Raw genomic sequence first — 19,272 nt, 5'->3', positions numbered from 1 at the left:
CACGGGTGCAGTGGGTGAAGTTGCACCAACAATAATTATCCAGTGGGTGCAGACAATGTATTCTCTACCCACAATAATCTGGAATAAAACCCATTTTCTCATCAACACTACTTTCGATGCAGCACGACAAATTCAGGATATTTTGCCCACTACTAGGTATCCATCTTTCGATGCATTTGCTACTGTGATGGTCTTCAAAACTTACATGTGTGCTCAAGTGAAAAATAAGAAACGGAACACATGTGATTGAACACGTACCGATGACTCACTGTCAAAAGTTTTAGCACGATATCTTCAAAATGGCTAAGTTGGCCGGTTTTACTTTTTGCGGTAGTCAATTCACAGTTGCGTGAATTATTGACATTACCAATGCTTCCAAATGAACTTACCTTTTCGACATAGTACACTCTCAAAGCTGGCAATGAGCCTCCGCTCGGGTGCCGCTCCCTACCCCCCCCCCCCCCCCCGCTTCACCGGTCATGGCTAGATTTCTGCACTCATGCACTACGCCCGTGGGCCCCTTTAAGCTAGCACCGGGCCCCCCGGGTCAGTGCAAGGGCCCCTTTGCCAAGTTGGCCCCCCCCAAACGCCAAGTCTGCGACCGCCCCTGCCCAGCAGGGCGTGGAAATCGACCCCAGCCGGGCGCGGGTTAAGGGGGGAAATATGGAAACTTATGTTGACGGCAAAAATGTTCTAAGACTATCTCAAGCGCATCAAATCGTTGCTTTATACGCTACGCCCCTCGCAATAAAAAATAAACATCGTATGTATCTTAAGATACATACGATATTTATTTTTTGCGTTGTTGGACTTAAGCGACGTCTGTACGGTCATCAATTCTTTTCGTCATTAACTCCCGATCAAATCGATCTAGAAAGTCGGCAAAGCCATCAATGGATTCATAAGTCCATTGACCTGACCTCATGGTCACCACTCACCAGTTTACCTGAAACCTTAAATTCGAGTACCAATAGGTACTCCGTGGAATGGGGGGCGAGATCCCTCCGGTCCACACCCCCCCCCCCCACGCACACACATGCACCTTAGGGGGCGGCACGGGCACTGGACTGAGAGGCGGCACCAACCAGGCAGAGAGGCGGACAATGGACATCGCCTCATCAAATGGAGGCACTTATCCTGAAAAGCGGAACATGTTCAAGGGTCGGCACTTGGGTAGAGGGTGGTAGGGTAGACCGGGGCAAGTCGCCCCGCCGAGGTAAAACGCCTCACCGATGTTTCTCGGAACTGGCAGAGTTCTGGGGAAACATCATCTCTTCTACAAAACGTGCACTATATGATCATTATATGAGCAGACTGGAAAGAAATTGTGATGACTCTTTCGGGAGATATAGCCAAAAATGTGTTTTTTGAGTGATTTTTATCTTTTGTTGTCAGATTATGTATCATGGCGTTCTTTTATGGTCCACATCAGGTTAACGACTTTTATGTATTTTGAACAACTATTGTCTAACGCTTATCATGCCGGGTTGGTTCACTGGCGGATCCAGGCTTGCGTTTTGGGGGGGGGGGGCAACTCATGCAGGAGCCAAACCTAGGGTACCCCCAAATCCTGTTTTCGCATCGGATTTAGGCCACTTATTTTTCGTCACAGCCCTGACACTATGAATTTTTTTTTAACTAAAAAGAAAAATATATAAATGGTAGCCCACCCGACCCATGCCTTTATATTACTTTGTAAACACTGTACCATTGTTTTTATCGACCAGTTAAAGGGACCCTCCAACCTTAACATTAGATTTGAGCTGAGATAGCCAAAATGGGGTCCCTGGCTCACAATTACCGGTTTCGGCACGCACTCACAACATCGAGAAATGCCTTAAATCGGAAATATTGAATTTCAAAATTGCAGCATTTTGATTCAGAGGGGCTAATGCTTTTGGATGCCCCTCTGAATGTGTGACGTCAGTGGAGATCTAATGATTTTTTAATATTTTACTAAAACGTTTGGTAGCATGCGGTGGTATAGGCTGCTTTGCGCGCAACAAATGCCGCACTTTCAAATAAAGTCGCTAGGAACAGCAGCGGATATCCCAAAAAGTAAACAAAAATAAAAGTCTAATCTCTTGAAAACCGGTGAATATTTTTCGATAAAATTTGGTAGATATTCGTTTTCGCCCTTTCTGAACCTAGCGACATCACTTTCATGCCAATTCATTAACTTTTTTGAAGGTGGGAGGGTCTCTTTAACCCGCTTCGAGTCAGTGCTTGGGTCCCTTTGCGGGCCGGAGGTGGTAAAACAGCCCTGTCTAACTCGGCTCTTGGGCCACGCCCTGATTGAACTATGTTTCATTATCGTTTGGGGGAGGGGGAAAACGGGCCACTTTAGGCCTCTGGGAAGGGGGCATGGCCCTAAATGCCCCCTCCCTGGATCCGCCAGTGTAAGAAGAGACCATTGGAGCTGCAGTTGGGTACCTCAGACATCAGGGTACGCCCTCAGCTGTATGTATAGGACTCGCATGGAGACCTCTTATGCTATAGTGTACTGAAAGGACCCAAAGGAGCCTGTCTATATGGGCTCCCGGAGATAGACGTGGGCCCTCAGGAGCCCGCCAGAGCCCCAATGAGGGAGAAGTGAGGGATACCAAGTGCCTGCAATTGCATATTGCATAAGCCATAACGCCTTTACAAATCAATATATTATGCATCAGTGGCAGATCCAAGGGGGCCACATGGGTCATGACCCCCTTGGTGCCCGGGGGCACCACAGGCCTGTCAGGGGCACCACCGGCCTAGTAGGGGCACCACCAGCCCGCCAGGGGCACCACAGGCCTAGCAAGGGCACCACGGGCCTGTGAGGGGCCCCACAGGCTTGTCAGGGGCACCCCAGGTCTGTCAGGGACACCAGAGACCTGCCAGGGGCGCCGCCGGCCTCGCAGGGGCACCATGGGCCTGTCAGGGACACCAGAGGCCTAGCAGGGGTACCACAGGCCTTACAGGGGCACCACCGGCCTTGCAGGGGCACCTTGGGCCTGTCAGGGGCACCACAGTCCTGTCAGGGCCCAGGGGCACCAGCGGCCTAGCAGGGGCACCACAGGCCTGCCAGGGGCACCACCGGTCTAGCAGGGGCACCATGGGAATGTCAGGGGCCCCACCGGCCTCGCAGGGGGCACCACCGGCCTCGCAGGCATCACGGCATCACGCAGGGGCACCTTGGGCCTGTCGGGGGCATCACGGGCCTGTTGGGGGCACTTTAGGCTTGTCAGGGGCACCACAGTCCTGTCAGGTCCCAGGGGCATCAGCAGCCTAGCAGGGGCACCCTAGGCCCGCCAGAGGTACAGCCCACCGCTAAAGTAATGTAGGGTTTTACCAAACTCAACGGTTGGCTTTGACTGGCGACTGTTTAATGCGAAGTGATTGAAAAGAAGATGTCAATAGCTAAAGTTGCAGCTGCAAGGGTGACGATACATATAAGCTACATTCAAAGTTTCATTGTAGTCTGGCTAATCGTTCCTAAGCTTCAGAAGCAGAACATACCCATGACTGAAACCCCACATTACTTCTGCTGTGGACTGTACCACCATGGATGGTACCACAGGCCTGCCAGCGTCCAGGGGCACCACAGGCCTAGCAAGGGCACCACGGGCCTGTCAGGGGCACCTCAGGCTCCCGTGCCCCCCCCCCCCCCCCCCAGATCCGCCAGTGATGCCACACCACGCGAAACACCGCCAACTAACTACCAGCTGCCGCGCCATAAACACGTGCCAACAACAGTCTTTTTTTTAAGGTCGACTCCGCTCGCGCAACTTTTGACTGACCCTCACTGCTACTATATTCCCAGCTAACAGGAAACGTTACTACAACGTTGTCACAACGTCGTGTTTCGGTAAGTTGCGAAATTACGTTTTAATTACGTTGTAGCAACGTTCTGAACGTTGTGAAGCCATGGTTTGGTCCGAAAGTCGTGGTAAAACGTCGTGACAACGTTTTATTGGTACGTTGCAGCAACCGCGCACTTGCAGCATTATTTTTTGATAATGCATGGTGACATATATGGCCATATAATGCATTTCCTTTGACTTTCAATGCGCATATTCAGTTTTCATCGTTAAATTTGACATATTTTAACACTTGGACTGTTCACGTTGTCAGCTGGTGGTCGCCAACACGTTGTTAAAACGGTTTTTCACAACCTTGACATTATAGGTACTGAATAATTAGCGGTGTTTTTACAAATAAATTCTGATACCTTTCTCTCTCTCTATCTCTCTCTAATATATATATATATATATATATATATATATATATATATATATATATATATATATATATATATATATATAATGTGTAAATTGCAAAGCGTCATTGGCATGTTTTGCAACATCACAGGCGGAGCTAGAGGCTTGCAACTATCCCTATGTAAACGCGGCTGTTATCCGCGGCTGCCAGCAAGCCACGCGGGCCGCCACTCAGGCGAACGGTGGCTCGCGCCCTGACCTCGCCTGAGGGGCCGTGACGTCAGTGTCACCGGCCGGCGTTCAGAGCCAGCCGGCCGAGCCGCAGTCTACGCGGCGCGAGCGAGCAGTGAGGGCCGGCGACGGGCGCGGCTGAGATAGCTGGAAGATGAAAGATAGCGCCAGTTGTCTGCGTTTGATGCGATTGTTGCTTTGACTGGTAAGTCAAAGTACCATTTACGAGTAGCATTTGCAAGATTGTGCCTTGTAATATCGTGCGGTCTAGGCTATAGTTCATTGTAGCTCTAGCCTCTAAGGTGTTGACATGTTTGATCTATAGCCTGTCGCACTGTTACGGAAAGTGGTGCAGGTATTTTTGTGATTTTTTCATGAATTGAATGTCTGATTTTCCCCCATGTCTTCCCGCAGACGTCTTGCAACTCGTCAGCGCGCCTTGTGGCAGGCCTACTGTCGGCAATGCAGTAGCGAAGTGGCTGTCTGGAAGCTGCGACCGGAACGGGGGGTGCGCAGACCGTCTAGTCAAGCACTGCCAGCTGCCTAGGGACATCGAGGCCGCAAATGAGCCGGTGCCTAACGGTCCGCCGAGTGATCCTCATCCTCCCAGCGAGGGTTAGTGAAGAAGTGAACTTCCACCAGTTCTGGCGTGCTAGCAGCTAGCGCCAGAGCCGGTAGAACCCAATTCCGTCCCACGCCCCCATGGGGGCGCCCCTGGGCCCCATGCCCCATCACCGATGCCGCCGCCGTCGTTTTTTTTTTTTTTTTGTAAATTGACCTGTGTGATGTATTGAAATATACACTTCTTACATGCCTTTTTTACAAGTCTAGAGAACGGGAAGAGGGCGTCGGAAACACATTCTGAGTATGTTGCGAACACGTTGAGAGGGCGTTGCGAGAATGTTTAGGACGTTTACTCGGGGGGGGGGGGGGTCGCAGGGACGGCAATACGAAGTAGCGACAGCGTGGTGCGCACGTGATAAAAACGTCGCAGAGACGTTGCCAAAGCGTTCTATACTCCTCGTAGTCACGTTGCGGAAACGTGGTGACAACGTTCCAGAAACACTGTTGGTACGTCACAGAAAACATTTCATAACGTTGGCGGGACGTTGTAAGAACAGTTTTGGAACGTCACGGCCACGTTACAGAAACGTTGTGATGACATTCAAATGCATGGTCGGATGACGTTGTCACGCCGTTGTCTGGAGTCTACAAAATTACGTTGTCACAACGACAAATCGGAACGTTGTGGTAACTATTTGACAACGTTTAAACGACGTTGTAACAACGGCAAATTGTTAGCTGGGTTGCTTCCATATTATGCTGTGGAAAGCTTTACTTCACCAAGTGGCTAAAAACCTCCGTCAAGGTATATTTTCTTAGCAATTTTTCTGGCGTTTTGGGGGGGGGGGGCAAACAGGCCACTTTAGGCCTTTGGGGAGGGCCATGGCCCCCGTGCCCCCCCCCCCTGGATCCGCCAGTGGGTTGGTTCGTGTTAAATTACGTCTTGCTGGAGTGCAAGGCGTTGTTCTCTGACCGAACTACGTGATGGGGTAAAACGCCCCAGTAGGTCGCGGGGCAAAAAGCCCCTGGGGCGTTTTACCTCATGTGTTGTTCGGGCTACCCACTTTCTAATGTTCGGTAGCTGGCGAACAGTAAGTTTCTATGCCTTTATGAGTATTTTTCTCAGCAACTGGATGGCAAAGGAAGTATTTTGTTAACATTTGCATTGCAATAATTTATTATTTGGTCTTATGAGATAGGTGAAAACCCTGCTCATACAACAGTGTCATAGCTGAACACCTGACAGGATGGAATGTGCTAACTTCAGTGCCGTGCCTCCAGAGGTCTAACGGACCTCTAACATAAGATTTAGCCAACTACAATGTTAAATCTTTAATCTAAAGTATGGGGCTACTTGCCCCAGGCCGTGGGGCGTTTTGCCCTGGGGTTGGGGCAAAATGCCCCATTTGCAGTTGCTTCACAAATCACTTCCTAGCTTGAAGTCCGATCATAAGTGAATGAATTTGAGGGGTGCAATTTAAAGTAAAATGTCCAAAGAACGCATTGAGCACAAATTTGGCCTTCCAGGTGATGTGGGACAAAATTTATGTAGCAAAATAAATTATCTGGGGTGTCTTGCCCCAGGCTACCCTATACATTGAGAGGCGTCCTCTCAGCTCGAGGGGCGGCACCGTCTTGAAGGGCAGCAACTTTTTGTTTTTGTTTTGTTGGGCTCCTTCGGTCCGAGACCTTTTCAGAGCAGGGGAAATGTATAAGAATTTGAGGGAGACATTGGTCTGGGCGGGCACCCTGGTGCTCCACTGGGGATAAGCCCATCACGTGGAGACAGGGCACCAAGGTCCGCTAACGGGCCGGCCACAGGCCCATGCTCCTAGTAGGGTGGAGCTACCTTACCTATCTGGGATAAAGGTGCCCGTCCAGCCCAGAACAAGGGATGGAGTTGCGGAGAAGAGGGATTTGACTATCCTGAGGATGGAAGCGATAGAACGGAGGGGCGGCAACCACCAGACAGGCGGTAACTACCTGCGAGGCGGAACATCGGCTGCTAGGTGTTCGAGGGGCGGTACCTGGAGGGTGGACTGATGTGGCGGCCGCGGCCCATATAGGGAGTAGCAAAAGCCAACTTTGGCCTTTGGGTTGAACTTTTCAAAAAATGAGGGCTGCACGTTCAACCCAAAGGTTCGTGACTTTTCAACCCTGCATTTGCCATTCTCAGATGATGTGGACATTTCAATTAGCGAATAGCGATGGCCGGCGATGCGAACTTTTTGTCTCATGTCTGTAAACCGACAATGATATGTCGCAAACTCCCTCCGCCCTGAAGCGTCACCTGCTGGTAAGCTACAAGCGCCATCTGTAAAGAAATTGTTCAGACTGATGCCAATTTGACGCGTGCCTGGAGGACACTAAAACAGCTTAGTAACTTAGATAGAATTAAAAAATATTAAAAATAGTACGATTCTAAATGCTAAACTCAAGAAACTGGTCAAAAATAGGTCACGCGCATAATCTTTCTATGGTTTAACACATTTTCTTGCTGCCGAACAGGCAAAACGCTTTATTTCCAGCATATGGTAGCTTTCATAACTTGCAGAAACGCCGCAGATATTACAATAGCGGAGTCTCGTATTTTGTTCGAAAATGGAAGCGAACAGCCTGAACGAAAAGCTTTGGAAAAAATACTAGAAGTTGCCAAGCAACCTGCTGGATTCTCTTGAATTTGAAACCGAGGCCGCTTCCTCAATGACCACTAGCGGAAAACGACAGCACCTAGCGAACAGAGTCGAAATTGAAGTGTGGAGTGGTGCGGGGCAAGTGCGGGGTGCGGCGTGTTGGGGTTCGAAACTTATATCGTCTTGGGCGTTCGCAAGCTCAATCTTGTTGAATTTATCAGTATCATTAAATAATTCTATTTTGTATTAACTTTCTAGAAGCCACACCGGGTAAGTGTTGGCGAAAGGGTATGCGGCCAATTTGCGGCGTGATCAGCCAGACGAGCCAAACCACAAAGCACCACGGCAATCTCGACTATTCAATCAAGGCTATAGACCTCCACGATGCCTATATCAATGTCATCGGTGTGGTGCGTAGGTGCTTGGTCAGTGCACAGTACGGTGCAGGTTTCAGTCACAGACGCAAACGTCTGCTACAGTACCAGGCTGGTACTGTAATTGTGTTGTGTTGTGGCGGCCTCCTGCCTGGCGGTACCGTGGGCTGTGAGCCACGTGCCGCGCTGCAGTTCACAGCTGCCGCCGGCTGGCCGCCGACCGGCAGTCACCGCGGCGCCGCTGAGCGTGTGGCCTTGCGTTTCGCTGTCGCCTATGTGTTAAATATAACTGCTCTCACTGGAAGCCGACTCCACTCTTCCTTACTGGCCAACACAATTACAGTACCAGCCTGGTACTGGCGTTGTAGCTCAAATATAAACTAGTTAATTTCTTTAATATAGGCATTTTTCTATAAAGTTTAAAAACCCGTGTGTGGCATGAAAAATGCACTATCCAGTTAATGTGATTGGCAATTTTCAGCAGGGCAGGCTAATTAATTGTTTTCTTACCACTATTTCAGTTGAGTTACAGTTTGTTGTCAACCTGAGTATGTTTGGTCATTGTTTTGTTTATCAGCATGCTGCTGGCCTTACCAAAGAAGGAAGCTTGTTGCTTATGTTTCTTGGCTACTCAATGGCCAATCACACAGAACATGTAAATATGATCAATGAGAAGCCAAGCAATAGCAACGGGCTACAATGGCTACTGAATAGTGCTCAGCCTCAGTCACCATTTTACTCTGGCTCAGCTGTTGCAAAATGTCATTATGCAAAGCAACTTGTGAGTGAAGTCGTAGCTCAAAGATTTTGCAATTTTTGTTGGTAGGCAAACATCCTAGTTTCATTTATGTTTGTTTAGGCTAGGTAGGGTAGGATTAGGTTGATTTAGATTAAGTTAGTTAAGGTAAGGCTAGGTCAGGTTTGGTGAGGTTCTGTAAGGTTTAATGTATATGTCAGCTTTCTTCTATTTAGGTGAAGGGGATTTCACCATCAAGACTTGTGAAGACAACAATTGGTGATAAATGATATACTGTCCTAGTCCCAGAGGTGTTTTAGGATTGTTTTTCCATTGCTTTAAAGGGACCCTCCCACCTTAACATTAGTTTTGAGTTGAGATAGCCAAGTTTGCGGCCAGGCTCAGAAACCACCATTTATCCTGGTCGCAACCCCCGCAGCTTTATGGTGTTCAAGAAATTTCTTTCCTTTACTTGCAGGGTGGGACCAGCGTGGTCCCTATCTCTTAACCATTACGGGAATCTGATGACGTCATCAGGCTTTCGAACGTCCGTTAAATGTTTGACTAAAACGTTTTGTAGCACGCGGTGGTATATGCTGCTTTGCGCGCAACAAATGCCGCACTTTCAAATAAAGTCGCTAGGAACAGCGGAGATCCCAAAAAGTAAACAAAAGTAAAAGTCTAATATCTTGAAAACCGGTGAATATTTTTCGATGAAATTTGGTAGATATTCGTTTTTGCTCTTTCTGAACCGAGCGACATCACTTTCATGCCAATTCATTAACTTTTTTGAAGGTGGGAGTGTCCCTTTAAGGTAAGATGTTGCAGTTAACTGGCAGGAACTGTTAAAAAGTGCATTATAGTGTTTTGTGATACAAATTAGCTTCATAATTAACTACATTTTAAGATGGTAGGGGACATTTGCATCTCTGACCTAGGTCTCTAATATTGCAGTGCAGATTTTGCATGTAGCTGTGTGGGCCCTAACATGTTAGCATGCAAAACTGCTGTGCTGACAGAGCATGGTCCAGTAAAATGTACAGGAGACACAGTGGGCGTGGCAATGGAATGATCAACCCTCTATTGGAGTTTTTTGTTATGGCCTATGGGTGCTGTAATCGCCACACCAATCCTCTATCATTTTGAAAAAGGCCATATACTGAAAGAGCACTCTGTTTTTAACTGGTGAAAGGAAAGAAACTATCACTGCTTACAATATTTTGGTATGAGGCAATAATTATTTCACATTCCACCTTCCAAAATCCAAGTTAAGCTAAGGATCCATGTTTAAAAAAATAAATGCACACCTACTGGCTGCTATACTTTTTGATCAGATTTTTTTTTTTCTGGGGACGCTGATAGTTGATTTTGTTTAAAATTATTTTTTTGTGTATCTCTGTTAGGTTGGGACAGGCGAGGACAAGCCACCCAGAAGCCAACTCCACCATCCATCATCTGACCATAAATTTTGGGGATTGATGTATTGTATTATTTCAAATCGGCTACAGACACTGGCTATGATGCTGATGCAGATGGCAGTCCTCTTGGGCCGAAATTTGACATATTTTTTGTGTATTCTACAGAAATATTGCCCAAATGATTTGATTGTCTACCTATCAGCTTAGTAACAGAGCTATGCCGTTTTCACATGTTGTGTCTTTTTCGTATGCAAGCGAGATGCTTTAGATTAATTGATATACTAAGAGTAAGACAATGTGGCGCTGTCTTGAGGTCAAAGCCATGCAAATTGCTATGTCAAGTTGCAATGTAAAGGAAGGACGTTTTACGGATTCAGCTCAGTCAATATAATGCTTTCTTTTCAAGTCGTTTAGATCAGAATGGTTGCCGGATTGCGGTGCAGCAGTAAAACTGAGGATAGAATCTGCTGCTGTCTCAGCGGAGCGCGGGTTAAACAGAGGGCATAGTCTGCCGGTCACTCAGTGGGGCACAGGTTACACAGAGAGGACATAATATGTCTCTCCCAACAGAGAGGACAGGATATGCCTCGCCCAGTATGTCATGGGTGAAACAGTGACACAATCTGCCATTCATTTTGTGGGGTGCCGATTAAAGAGGACGAAATCTCCTGCCGCTATTCTGTCTCTCAGTTGTCTGCATTCGACGGAAGATTCGATCGGGGCGCAGTTTGGATTTTCGCTAAGCCATATGCAATGTGTCTTTGCAGTTTGCACTTAACCATTTTTCATAACAGTTGATAACATATGTCTGACTTGTATAAACAACTGTATTTACAAGTTACTTGATGCAAACACAAATATGATGATCACTTGATGTTATGTCGGAGGGTATCTGTCACATTTCGCAAAATAGCGTCAACGCTCAACACCTTTCCCATCTCTGTCCTTATTTTAGTCTCCTTCATGGCCCTATTTGCTGCGGCTGACACGAAACGTAGCTTATGGACACCTCCAAAACGTCACCGGTTTTACTCCACTATCAAGCCATCTCAGTCATCCTCTTCATCACGATCTTCGTCGTCGTCATCTCTCTGACTATCCAGATCGTCCTGATCGGGCTCCTCGTCGGCGGGTCGCTCTTTGGCCTCTCGCTCTGCCAGCAGTCGCTCCTCCTCCCGCTGTGGGTACAGCTCTGCCGCCTCCTGGCGCTCCTCCTCCTCGACGGGGTCTTTGTCGATCCTCTGCAGCCGCCGGCCGTACACCAGCGCGTCCACGCTGTCGACAGATGCGCACAGATCGTCTCGTTACACAATAAAACGGGTGTGGCGACACGCATAGACAACGTGGAAAGATACGGATGCTAGTGGTCGGGTTTTCGTTTCGGTTTTTAGGTAAGATGTAAGGTTGAAATGTTTTGACCACCTGCTTACTTCTTCAGACGTCGTTAACGACCGTTAACAACCGTCGGTGATCTTAACTCAAGAGGGGACGAAAGTCTGTCTACTAACCTCTGTAATACTAACACCTGGTAATAAAGCAATCCGATTTCTGAATAATTCGGAGAGCTCTTTGTGCCACACCGCAAGCATGATGATGTGGTGGAAGCAGTGGGAGCAGGACCTACGATACTGCAACATACTGAAATTGTGTTTGGTACGAAGGCGAACAGTTCCGCTGTGGTGGCCTGACTAACCGGTACGAGTCAGAGTCGGAGACAGCGTTGTCGGCGATCACCAGCGTGGTCAACTTCTTCATGCGACTGAGGTGGTACGCCTCCTCCACCTCTTCCAGGTTGTTGCTGCGGACGTTCAGGTACTCGAGCGTCTCGTGGTCCTCCTCCAGACCCTTCAGCGAGCTGATGCGGTTGTCTCTCAGGTGCAGACGACTCAGAGAGGTCAGCCGGCTCACCCCGGAGAGGTTGCGCAGCTTGTTTCCCGCCGCGTACAGTGTCTTCAGGGTGCGGTGCTCCAGGCCGTCCAGCTTCTTCAGCGCGTTGTTGGTGATGTTGAGGTGGATGAGGTTAGGAAGGTTCTCCGTAGTCATGTCCTCAAGATCCTCAAGCTGAGTTTTGGATAGGATGAGCTTCTCGAGAGAATGCTGTTTAATGCCTTTTGTACTTTTGAGAGGGTTACCGGTGAGGTCGAGAAACTGAAGGAACGGGAAGTTGGACATCTGGGGTGATGTGAGCTTATTGTTCGTCACCTTCAATGACACGAGGAATCTCATGTTCTGAAGAGGGAAGAGCGAGGTGAGCTTGTTGAACGACAAGTCGACGTACCGTAGGTGAATATACGTTGACAAAATAAACACATTAGTCAGTTCACGGTTCTGGACGACCAGTTTGACGTACGCCACTTCTAGTCCATCGCCTGTCTTGCACAACATCGATATTCCTCCTTTGATCATTTCTGCAGTCAGAGGGGTTTCTTGAGGCAGCACTTTCGGCTCTGGTTTCTTCTCGCCATCCCCAGCTTCGAAGCCGCCGCTGCCGTCGCTTCCCTTCTCTCCGGCATCTGGCTCTTCCTCGGGGCCTTCTTCATTGTTTTCTTCTTCATCGCCTAGCTCAGTATCGAGATCGTCGTCTAACTCCGGATCTTCATCTGATTCAGACATGGCTGGTTTTGTGAACGGTTAGATATAGGCAAACTACAGGTGCTTGTGGGAAACTATGGGATGCTAATCTTACACGAAGATCCACTTTCTATTGATGTCTAAAAAAGCTACGATCTTGTCTGATGCAAACTGATCTAAAACACTTGTCCATTCGCAGCTCAGTTAAAAAATAACACAGTGAAAGGGCTGTTTTTTTTTTGTTCTGGCTTTGATGAGATGAAATAAATATGTTTTAGGGCCTTGAGATGAACGGCAATATTCCCAATTTAAAGCGAAAAACAAAGGCCTGTAAAAATTACTCATACGAGCATCACGTGCTCCAAAACCTAACGCATCCCTCGCTGAACAGTGAACAATGTTCACTGAACATGATGAACGGTCGTATGTAATCCATTCATATCAGGGGCGGAGCTTCCTATACAGTTGGTGGGGCGGCTGCCCCACCAACTTGGTATTTTGCCCCACCAATAAGCGTTTTGCCCCACCAACTTTAGCTGATCTCTAAGACTTTGTTGCTTTGCAAATTAATCTTTTTCGCATTGAAGAGGTTTGGAATGTCTGTTTAATGCAAAATAATATGTCTAATGATAGGAGTTGATTCAGTGTGGCATTTCATTCAACTTTATAATCGGACATTGTGGGTTTGACGACTTTTTGCCCCACCAACTTCCCCGGAAAAGCTCCACCTATGATCCATATCATGTAAGGTGGCATGTCCACATGCTTGAACATTATTTATTGTAGCGAATATATAGTCTTATGATCCTTCAAAATGTACAATTAATTGATCAATTAACTCGTCTCAGTGGGGTGAAAGACTTTCTGGAAGGCCGTGTGCGATTAAACGTGAATAGCGATGAGTATCGACATGAGACTGTGTTTCGCCTTGATTGCATTTTGACGGTACCTTTTTGTGTCTTTCAGGCTAGGTCAAACAATTGAAGATGAGTGCCCAAACGATGCAGAAAGGAACTTTTTCATCGGTAAGTTCCTTTTTTACCAAGTTTTCTTGCCGTCTCTTTTTCTTGCGCCATATTTTAACTTGCGGCCTTTTTTATGACGTCATGTTCTGCCGTTTACCATAAGAATGCGACATACAACAAGTCAAGCGAAAGTATTTTATCTTTTTCTTTTGTGACGTGCTGCGAACCACACTGCGAACTAGCCAATTTAATTGTCATTGTCTTAACCCGCGCCCCACTGGGGTCTGCGTGTAACACGCCCTACTGGGGGGGGGGGGGGCTCTCCTAACTCAGAAACTACTGGGCCGATCGTCAAAATTCAAACGGCGTCTAGTGATAGCCCCGGAAAAATTGTCGAGCGAAACCTAATTTCATTGACCTCGAGGTCACCGATGACGTCACAGGTCAGGTCAAAGTAAAAATTATTAGCATTTTGGCTTGTTCACATTTTGGGCTCTGGCCGCCGTCTTACAAGTCAGATCAGGCTCATTTTTGGTTTACACACTCGTGAACAGATGCTCTAGATACCTTAAGGGTACCAAACTTGTACTTTGATTTTCAGGTCAGGGTCAGGTCATCACAGGTCACGGAAATATTATATCATGCATCGGTCACTTGACACATGTTTTATGGTCCATTTAGGCCATAGATTTCGAATTTGATGTCGTCTGTGTCATCCGAGGTCATTTTGAGTCGAATTTAGCTTAGGTCAGGTCACTTTCAGGTCAAAAAAGGTCAAATTTTGAAGTTTAAATTTTTCAACAAAAAAGGTGTCTATTGGATGCAGTTTGAGTTCAGGAACACGATGGTGCTATTTATATTGGTGTACGATGTCAAATACGTACTGAAAAAATTGATTTGAAAAATTAATAATTGTGATTTTTTTGCAATAATGCGTATAACTTGGCCATTTTTGAAGATATTTAGCTAAAACTTGCTAGAGTTAGTCATAAGCATGCATTCTGTCACATATATTCCGGCTTTTTCGAAAACTCAACGTTTTGAAAAAAAAAATATAAAAATATAAATTTCGAAATTTATTATATAAAATTTTCGAAATTTTCAAAATTTTGAAAATCCGAGATAGCAGTTTGATAGAGCAGTCAACTCTAAGTCCTTTCATGCAAAGAAATTGGATCTAGCTTAAAAACTGAGCTCTTGAGAGCGATTGCCGTGGTTCAATGTTTTGCGTCGAAATCGGCCGAACATGACGTCACTCTGACGTCATTTCCGGCCGACCTATGGTAGCTACGAAGTTTAAATTTTGACACAAGGTTTCAAATTGATGCAGCCGAAGGTACTGAAAGTTTGGCGTTGATACGTCAAGTGGTTTGGAAGTTATTGCAGAAAAACGGAAGGGGGGCTATGAATAGCCCCCCCCCCCCCAGTGGGGCGCGGGTTAATTCTTACCGTGAACATTAGGAATGCCTGCTGAGTGCATTTATTGGTCATTACGTTTGTGTCATTGTTTTTTTTTTCAGGACAGTGATGTACACGTCACACGTGAGGACCAAAGCAAGATCAACAAGTTTGCGAGACTCAACGCCAAACTGCAGGACCTTCAGGATGAAATCAAAGACAAAGAGGTGTGAAAAGTCGTCTAGCCAGGCTTATTAGACTATAATATAGGATGCCTATTTGCCTGTTATCCCGGCATATTGGATAGCTCTTGTTAAAGATGCCGCCTGTCTGACATCTACCTCAATTATCCTTCCTTCATGAAAAAAAAATACCGACATCCATTTGTGTTCCGAACATTTGTAGGGTTAGACATTATTTTCCAGCGTGCAATGTATGTGCGTCGGGTTGATTTAGGGATATACCGCTAATTAAAATCCACCTTCAAGTCAGCTAACACTATCATACTGCGTAACAATCATCGATCGATATCTTCACGAACTGTCTCGTCTATTCGCAATTCGTTTAAGCTGCACCATTTTCCAACTTATTTCCCGATATCCGTATCTCGATCTGTATGCATCGTGTGCATTGTCTTGAGACATATTTAATTTAGACCTGCTTTCTCAGGACGTATCTTAATCTGAGATAAATAACTTCCGCATTTATCGAAGTCACATATTATCTTGCTGGAATCAATGATGAGAGGCCATACGATTCTCCTGAACAAATCGTGTCTTGCTTCAGAAGCTCACAGCGCTGGGCGGGAGGTGGCTGTTGCCTTTATGGTTGTTCATCTTTAAACTGTTCCCATATCCATTCCGTCATCACGTATATATGTGCGGTTGTTGCAGAACCTGATGAAGAACCTGGACGACGCGAGTGACGAGCTGCTGATGGTGGATGACGAGGAGGAGCCGGTGCCGTTCATGGTGGCGGACGTCTTCTTCCACACACCGCTCGAGGAGACCAAGGTAGGGACAGAGGAGATGGGAGATAGGGGAAGATAGCGTCTCCTTCCCCACGCCGCTCGAGGAGACCAAGGTAAAATAGGCAAATCGGGGACATGGGATGGGGAAGATAACGTCTTCTTCGACACGACGCTTGAAGAGACCAAGGTGGAGTAGGAGGGATAGGGGGAAATATTATCTTCTTCCACACCCCGCTCGAGGAAACCAAGGTAGATAAGGGAAATAAAGGAGGATAAGGATTAAGGGGAAATGACGTCTTCTTCCACACCCCGCTCGAGGAAACCAAGGTAGATAAGGGAAATAAAGGAGGATAAGGGGAAATGACGTCTTCTTCCACACGCCTCTCGAGGAAACCAAGGTAGACAAGGGTGAAGGTGTTCCTATAGAGAAATATCGATGGGGAAGGTAACATCTTCTTCCACACGTCGCTCGATGAGACGAAGGTAGATTAGAGAGATGAGGATAAGGGGAGATGTCTGCTTCCATACGCCGCTCGAGGAGACCAAAATAGAACACGGGGATAGGGGGAGAATGTGACGTCTTTTTCCACACGCCGCTCGAGCTCAAGGTAGATACTAGATAGGGAGTATATGTAGAATAGAAGGAGATGACGTCTTTTTCCACACGCCGCTCGAAGAGACCAAGGTAGATAAGTTAGAAAGGCTGGGGTACAGGTGCGTGGGAAATGACGGTTTCGTCCGTACTACTCGAGGAGACCAAGATAGGGACAGGGGAGATAGGGGGAGAATATGACGTCTTCTTCCATACGCCGCTCGAGGAGACCAAGATAGGGACAGAAGAAGGGCGAGAACTCCAAGGTGAAGCGGAAATATGCAAGGGTGAAAAAAACGATGGAAATCATGGCAGCAGGATCAGACAGACGGAAGGCAGGGAGATAAGGACTATTGGTCAATTGCATATATTTCGTCAAAAGGAAATAAAAAACGTGGAAAATTTGACGAAATTATGAAATGTCATCAATTTAAAGGAAATAGTTCACTTTTAACATGGGGTTTGGAACTGGAATAGCAGTTGTGTTGCTTGCGCTGAGACTAGCACAAATCAGAAGCTTTTACGGCCCAATGATCACCCTAGACGAAGATATTCCATTTTTCGTTCCGAAAAGAGTGCCTTGCAGAGGAATGCGTGCCTTGCTGAGGAATGCAGTCACGTCATCGTCAGCCAATCAGAATGCTGCTTACAGCCGATGGGTTTGTCCTACGCAATATGATTGGTCAACGCGTAATAAGCTTCCGCGTCAAACATTATTTTATATAGAATATAGTTCTTCTTATACTAAAATATAGAAAATAATCCTTTTTACAAAAACGTTTTGTTTTATTTTCTGATCATTTTGAGCATAACAAAACATAAATCCATAGCAAAATACTAATTTCAGGAAAGTGAACTATTTCCTTTAAACAAAAACGCATTTTATCGTTTCATAAAAATAAAACAAAGTTGACATTTAAACTTATCAGTTGCAGTTTTGCATTTATGCCCACCTTCCCACTGTGACATTCCTATGCATTGCACGGTCGAGCGAGATACCCACCTCCACTTCGTGACACCCTCGTCCCTCACGTGCTTCTCAGGCGAAGCTGGAGACGCTGAAGGACGAGCTGACACGGCAGATGGAGGAGCTGAACAGCAAGGGCAGCCGCTTCAAGGAGGAGATGGCGTTGCTGAAGCGCGACCTCTACGCCAAGTTCGGCGACAACATCAACCTGGAGCCGGACGAAGACTAGGCGTCAATCGAGCTGTCATCCGCGGGTGGGGTTAGGGTGATCCACTGAGACTGTGTGTGGGATGAGCGCAGGCGTGACCGAGTGGCAGTGTTCGTGTCCAGTAATCATTGCCGTCTGTGTGAGACTGGACTGGACTGTCTAACCGCTCAGAGTTTGTAATGAGAGCTGCTCTGTCGGAAGCTGCCTGGGAGTGCGTTTGTGCGCCGTTTGTGCGTTTGTGAAAGGTTCAGTTGGTGTGTATTTGAAAGGTTCAGTTGACTCTAACATGTGGTTAACATATGGTCATTGTTTGGATAACACGTGTATGCGATGGTGGTCGATACAGCATCAAATTGTCATAAAAAAATAATAGCTTTCAGGCATTGGGGAGTCTGTTACAGATTTTATAACTCTTTGTTGACCATTTGACGTAGTTCTCTGCGAGTTTTGTTGGTTGAGTTTCCGTTGCGCTTAATTTCTTACCAGTCATTTAACATCCGCCACCTCACTATATGTCCTCACGGTACTCGTGGCACGTACCAGTGTCCATTTTGCCGACTTTGTTGTGACGCTCGCGTAAATTATGCTGTCTGTGGATTTGTAACATATTGATAAAGGTAAACTAATTTGACAAGTCGTTTGCAGTTTGCAGTAAGCTGATCCGACGAAACTCAAATTTAGGGTTATTTATTGGGGCACTAGTGAACATATTCATGTACTGAACGTAGTCAAGTATCAATATGCCTTGTATGACCGCCATAATGGCATTACTACATTTCTTTTGGGGCTGTTTGTTCTGAAGCGTGAGGTGGATATACATTACATTTTAGAAACAGCCTTATCCACGGCTAGTATATAAACCATCTCATCTAACCATTGCTTGGAGCGATTTGTCACTAGATTCATTTTTGTAGACAAGAGTAGAGTAGATGTAACACTTTTCTTCTTTTTCTTCTTTATTGGGTTAGGCCCTTTCGGTCTAATGAGACCATTTCAGAGCCGGGAGGATGATAGGAATTAGGGGGAGACATTGGTCTGGGCAGGCACCCTAGTGAGTCGCCGGGGCTGAGCCCGTCCAGAGGACAGGCCACCCAGCCCCAAGGCACTCACTGCACCCGGCTACGGGGTGCGCTCCCTCGGGAGCAGCGGTGCCGCTCCAAGGGAGCAGCCGGCATGAGATGAAGTTGCCTGTCCAGCCCGGAGGGGGGTTGCGGCGTGGAGAAGGATTTCAGTATCCTGAGGATATATGCACGGAACGGTATAACACTTTTTATACGAGATGGGCATCAAGATTCCTTTGCAGGAGGTGTAGGCATGGAAGGCTCGACTTCGCGCTGAGGATGACGGGGAATGGACGCCAGACGTTCGGATAATCCGCCTTCGAAAGTGCAATTGTACCATTCAATGAACGAAAAAATACGCTCTATTGGCATTCGGTAATTTCGCAGA

At 46.9% G+C, this 19,272-nt stretch overlaps 2 protein-coding genes across 5 annotated transcripts; one reads left to right on the top strand and one right to left on the bottom strand.

Moving 5' to 3' along the window:
- Window positions 1-7,563: 7,563 nt before the first annotated feature.
- LOC122371820 (prefoldin subunit 4-like) lies at window positions 7,564-18,457 on the top strand. Of its 4 annotated transcripts, none has more exons than XM_043348540.1 (5): window positions 7,564-7,762; window positions 13,690-13,748; window positions 15,209-15,313; window positions 15,980-16,099; window positions 17,692-18,457. In XM_043348540.1, exons 2-5 carry the CDS (start codon window positions 13,710-13,712, stop codon window positions 17,842-17,844), a joined length of 417 nt encoding a protein of 138 aa, XP_043204475.1. In that variant the 5' UTR covers window positions 7,564-7,762; window positions 13,690-13,709; the 3' UTR covers window positions 17,845-18,457. The 4 variants fall into 4 exon arrangements, with proteins under 4 accessions (XP_043204475.1, XP_043204477.1, XP_043204476.1 ...); XM_043348542.1 differs by having other exon boundaries at window positions 7,570-7,894; XM_043348541.1 differs by having other exon boundaries at window positions 7,614-7,639.
- LOC122371818 (leucine-rich repeat-containing protein 23-like) lies at window positions 10,956-13,053 on the bottom strand. Its single transcript, XM_043348534.1, has 2 exons — window positions 11,846-13,053; window positions 10,956-11,427 (listed from the first exon to the last, which is right to left on the bottom strand). Exons 1-2 carry the CDS (start codon window positions 12,763-12,765, stop codon window positions 11,202-11,204), a joined length of 1,146 nt encoding a protein of 381 aa, XP_043204469.1. The 5' UTR covers window positions 12,766-13,053; the 3' UTR covers window positions 10,956-11,201.
- Window positions 18,458-19,272: the final 815 nt, after the last annotated feature.

The sequence above is a fragment of the Amphibalanus amphitrite genome, unplaced genomic scaffold (genome assembly GCF_019059575.1).
Source record: "Amphibalanus amphitrite isolate SeventyFive unplaced genomic scaffold, NRLGWU_Aamphi_draft 001281F_arrow, whole genome shotgun sequence".
NCBI classification, from domain to species: domain Eukaryota; kingdom Metazoa; phylum Arthropoda; class Thecostraca; order Balanomorpha; family Balanidae; genus Amphibalanus; species Amphibalanus amphitrite.
This window is presented reverse-complemented; position numbering and strand designations above follow the sequence as displayed.